Raw genomic sequence first — 4,636 nt, forward strand, 5'->3', positions numbered from 1 at the left:
AGGATCCTGGAAAGCTGACAGCCAAGCCTAGAAGCAGGTTGCGGCAGACGCAGATGTAGCACGGGCAGGATAGATAGAATGCAGCCTATAAGCAGAAGGCGTGAGCTGTTACAGCAGCACCATCCCTTCCTCACCTACACCCGCCAGCATTAGAGGTGGGTGAATAATGGATTTTTTGATTTGCTGGCGGTTCCGAAACAAAGGGTCAAAGCGACAATGTCATTTTTTTTCCAAAATTTGTGGGGAATTGAAAAAGTTTCAAGTCAGGTCGAAACAAAATGGCTTATTTTGACCGGACTCAATTTTTTTCATCTTGATTTTGGGTATCTTGACAAAAGCAAGGGTGGACCAGAGGCACAAATGCAGGGTGGAGGAAGCTGCAGGTCATAGAATCATAGAATATCAGGGTTGGAAGGGACCTCAGGAGGTCAACTAGTCCAATCCCCTGCTCAAAGCAGGACCAATCCCCAACTAAATCAAGGTCCTTTAGCCCAGGGTACTCGCTCAGAATGGGAGAATTGCACTTGGGTCTCCCACAGTACAGAAGAGCACACGGGGCTATGCTGGTCTAGGCTTCTCTCGGTTGAAGCTATTCCACTTTTGATAAATAATTGAATAGTCATTGAATCAAAGACTTGAACTCCCACATCCTAGGTGAGTGCTCCGATTCCTAGGCTATAGAATCAGTCTCACTCAGGTTCCCTGGCCCAATGATTATTCATTGTCATTTGCAGACTATTCACTGAAAAAATACACCCAGCTCCAGCCAGAGCGTGTCCAAGTCTGTGCTAGGAAAAGGGGTGGACCCTGGTTTGGTGAGGGGGAGGAGTGAGTGGGCTGGGGGTCATGCACTCTGGTGCCATTAAACTTACCCAGGAAAAGTAGTACAGCCCAGGCTGTATTACATTTCCCCCATAGCACTGCCTTCAGGGGTGGCAAGAATTCAGGCTGGGAGACAGACCCTTCCTTCATATGTGCAAAGCCCTCTTCCCGAAGAGCACCCTAAAGAGGAATCTCTGTGAGATCTCTCAGAGACATTTCCAACTGAAGAACCTGCCACCCATGACTTGTAACATGGACGGGAACAAAATGGCCCCAGCCTTTCTGGACCTTTTCCTCTCATAACAGGAGAAGTTTGGAGACAAATGCTTAGACTCATTTGGGAAGCGAGAGCTGTAAACACATTTAATAAACAAACAGGATGGGCTAAATGCAGTGTGTATAATGGCAAGACAGCACAGCTACTGGTGAAGGCTCCCAACCCCTTTCTCCAGGCGGATATGGAGAAGTGTGTGAGTGGGGTCAGGAGTTTATTGTCGAGGACAGTCACTGTCAAACAGAAGGATCTCCTCCTTTCTGTACAGTTCAACCAGCTTCTCCTCTAACTCACCCAGAGTGAGCAGCTCGACTGCATTCTGATCATTCAGAGCAATGACTGCCCAGGACTTCCTGTGATTGTTATCAATCTCACAGCAGGCGGCAGACCAGATGTGGCTGGGCTTATTGACTCTGCCTCCAGCTATGTAATTGTTGCCAGGGACCACTCCCACAACGACGTATGTGGTAGCACACTCTTCAGTCCTACTCATCATTACTTCTTGCTCGTAGTTGTTCCATTTCCCACTATTGAGATTCATAAACTGGGGCACAATGTTGGTCAGGGTGAAGGTAGCAGCCTTATAGTCAGGGTCGGGTTGGTGCCCATTCGGGTTCAAGTGGCCCCTGTTGAAATTAGTCAGATTCTTATAATCTCGCAGGACGGCCTGGCTCTCATTAAGCAGTCCCTGGTCAACACCGATATCATTTAAGAGAATCCATTCTTTTGCCATTTCCTTTTGGTAATTTGAACCCATGAGCTTGAAAGTCAAAAAACAAATACAGGGGTCAGTCATGTGTGCAGCAGAAACAGAGCCAGTGTCCTGGGGCAGGTGCCTTTGGAGGTCTAAAGGAATTGGTACCGCTAGGCAAGAGATCTCCCTAGGGCTCTGTGTTCTTGCTTCCTGGGCCCCTGGGGCCAGTGTGTGAGCTGGAAGGAAGTTCACCAGCAGCCTCATTCACAGTCGTGACTAGTGTGAAAGAGGAGCCACACTTGGAGTAACTTCCTTGCTTCCTGAGGGCTGGATTGTGCCCACAGTAATGTGGCACAGAGCTACCCTGACCCGGAGGAGCGCAGAAGTCTGTATTCAGTTTGGGGCAACTCATTCATAGAAAAATGTAAAAAAAAAAAAAGGGAGGGAATTCTGAGATGAGCAATAGATGATCCACCCTCAGTGCTCTACAGGGAGCTGACAACTCCCAAGGTTTCTGCTAAAATGCCCCTAGGGTAACCACAGATTTGCCAGTTGACTCAACCCTGTCCTTGTGAGCCAGAAACACCCGGGTTAGTATATAATTCCATTTCAACGTGGAGATTGCATTAGTACAATAACTAAGTACATTTTTGACCACTGTTTTCTTGAGTTCCAGTAAGAGTAAATCATAAAAATGCTTTGCATGACCACAGCACATTTTCCCTGAAGAGTCCAAACCACCTGACAAAGATCAATTAACTCTCACAATAACCCTATGAAGTAGATAAGCATTAATATCTCCATTCTATGCCTGGTGATGGCAGGGCACAGACAAGGTGTGACCTGCCCTAGGTTGCACAGCAAGTCAGTAGAAGTGAGGAATAGGACTCAGCAATTCTAGCTCCCAGTGTCCTGCTGCAACTACACATCTTTGTCACAATGATGTGACCCTGCACTACAGCATGGGACAGGGAATTCCCGTGTGTGTGTGTGTGTGTGTGTGTGTGTATATATATATATACATATATTGGGATTTATTCTATATTTCAATTTTTCACGTCCAAGATTGTGCCCTATTGTAATGGAAAGGCAGTCAGGAGAGCATCTTACCTGGGGTTCTACCATCCAACTATCAGGTCGCTTACCATAACCAGGTTGGTACACATATGCAGAGTATATTGGAATGCGGTTGTCCCTGTCGTACAAAGTAGCAAAGCGATACTGATTCTTGTAAAGTTGGCAAATCTGGGCTGGATTGGCAGGTTTGATGGCATCGTTTGGGGGGGTTTCCCTGAAGAAAAACCCAGGGCATGTGTTTTCAAAAGATGTCACCACCTCACTGTTCCCCAGCATGAGGCAGCATATGGAAAACTGGAGCAGCAGCAGCAGCAGCATGGGAACGAGTTAACACTAAAGGCTCTTCTGTACCTGGGGAACAAATGTAAATAAAATTTAAGCTTGGTGTAAACGTGGTCTCCAAGAGGAGGAGTGAGAGGCTCTAGCCAGGGAAGAGCTGTTCTATATGGCAACCACCTTGTCTCAAAAAGTGGAAACTAACATGGAAGTTAGTGCTGCTTCTTGAGCCTTCAGAGAAGGGGGTTAAAGCACATACTTCAGGAGGGAGTCAATGGCACCATCATTTCTGACTGAGTCACACTCCTATAACAGGGGCAGGAAGAAGGAGGAGAGCTGTGTGAACAGGTTGATTGCCTACGTAGACATAACCACATTTCTCCATCTGGCTGGTTAGAAAACCACACTTCTTCCCTATCTCCGTGGCTGCAAATCCCTGTTCCCAAAGGAAAAATGCAGGAGATGTCTGCAATTTGAAATATGCAGAGTTTCAGGATCATTTTCTCCATGGTTATTCTATGTGAGGGGAGGATTTGGCTCAATCATTCACATTTGGAACAAAGTAGACCTGCCAGCCACCAACCCTACATCTGCCTGTCCTTGGCTGTTAGCAGGAGGATATCCTGTTGCTTGGAGAAAACGATCTATACAATCACCACAACAATGCCAGAAAATCTGGATGTTTTATCCTAGTTCAGCCATATCTCATAATGTAAGATGAACTGGTCCAAAACTGTGGTTCTTCCAATTTCACTGGGATCTGCAAAACCTCAATCATTGGTGCTGAGCAAGTGCTATTAAAACAATTAGCCTACACACCTGTTTCAGATACCACCATAACAGAAAGTTTTTTGCATCAAGTAATTAGAACAATCATGTTATAATACATATCAAACTGTATTTGGATGGCTGCTGCTCTATATCAGCTGCTCCCTGCTATCAGCAGCCTGGGAGCTTAGGACATGATCCAAAGCTCACTGTTTTTCCATTGTCTTCAACATATTCATAGGCTGATTGCACTGGGTGGAAGGAAGAGTCCCAGAAACAGGGCTCTGTATTGGTTCTCCCTCCACAGTGTTTGCATTTTTTATCTCAAGATACAATTGATTGGCTTTTCACTGAAACGTCTTCCGGTCAGGAACTCATGATTACGAAATATATAAATAACAATTTTTCAAAAAGAAACCAACCTACCGAGTGAAAGGTCTGCGCACAAACTTGTCAACTGGCTTGATTCTGTTTGCACCACCAAAGTTGTAGTGGATTTTTCAAAAGCTTCAGTTAGAGAATGAGCCTAGGAGCCTGAACCTGAACCTGTTTATATATGTGTAAGCAGAGTCTGAGTGAGCGCTCTCCTGACATCTAGTGGTGAGCTGTGGAAAAAGACTTCAGAAGCTGATCTTATTTGCATGGACACATCCACCCTGCCTAGGTGCTCAGTATGATGGGATTGCTTGCCCAAATGATCACTTGTGGCTGGTGTTGGATCCCCA

At 45.9% G+C, this 4,636-nt stretch overlaps 1 protein-coding gene across 1 annotated transcript; it reads right to left on the reverse strand.

The window, feature by feature from the left end:
* Nucleotides 1-1,168: 1,168 nt before the first annotated feature.
* LOC120387206 (endonuclease domain-containing 1 protein-like) lies at nt 1,169-4,420 on the reverse strand. Its single transcript, XM_039507580.1, has 3 exons — nt 4,338-4,420; nt 2,901-3,218; nt 1,169-1,856 (listed from the first exon to the last, which is right to left on the reverse strand). The coding sequence occupies exons 2-3, from the start codon at nt 3,183-3,185 to the stop codon at nt 1,311-1,313; spliced, it is 831 nt and encodes a 276-aa protein (XP_039363514.1). The 5' UTR covers nt 3,186-3,218; nt 4,338-4,420; the 3' UTR covers nt 1,169-1,310.
* Nucleotides 4,421-4,636: the final 216 nt, after the last annotated feature.

The sequence above is a fragment of the Mauremys reevesii genome, linkage group 1, assembly GCF_016161935.1.
Source record: "Mauremys reevesii isolate NIE-2019 linkage group 1, ASM1616193v1, whole genome shotgun sequence".
Classification (NCBI taxonomy): domain Eukaryota; kingdom Metazoa; phylum Chordata; order Testudines; family Geoemydidae; genus Mauremys; species Mauremys reevesii.

Excerpts from the sequence above, each read along its gene's own strand:
- LOC120387206 (XM_039507580.1), bottom strand. The coding sequence starts at position 3,185 with ATGCTGCTGCTGCTGCTGCTCCAGTTTTCCATATGCTGCCTCATGCTG. Across the intron at positions 1,857-2,900 it reads GTTGGATGGTAGAACCCCAG|CTCATGGGTTCAAATTACCA; the intron begins GTAAGATGCTCT and ends TTGACTTTCAAG.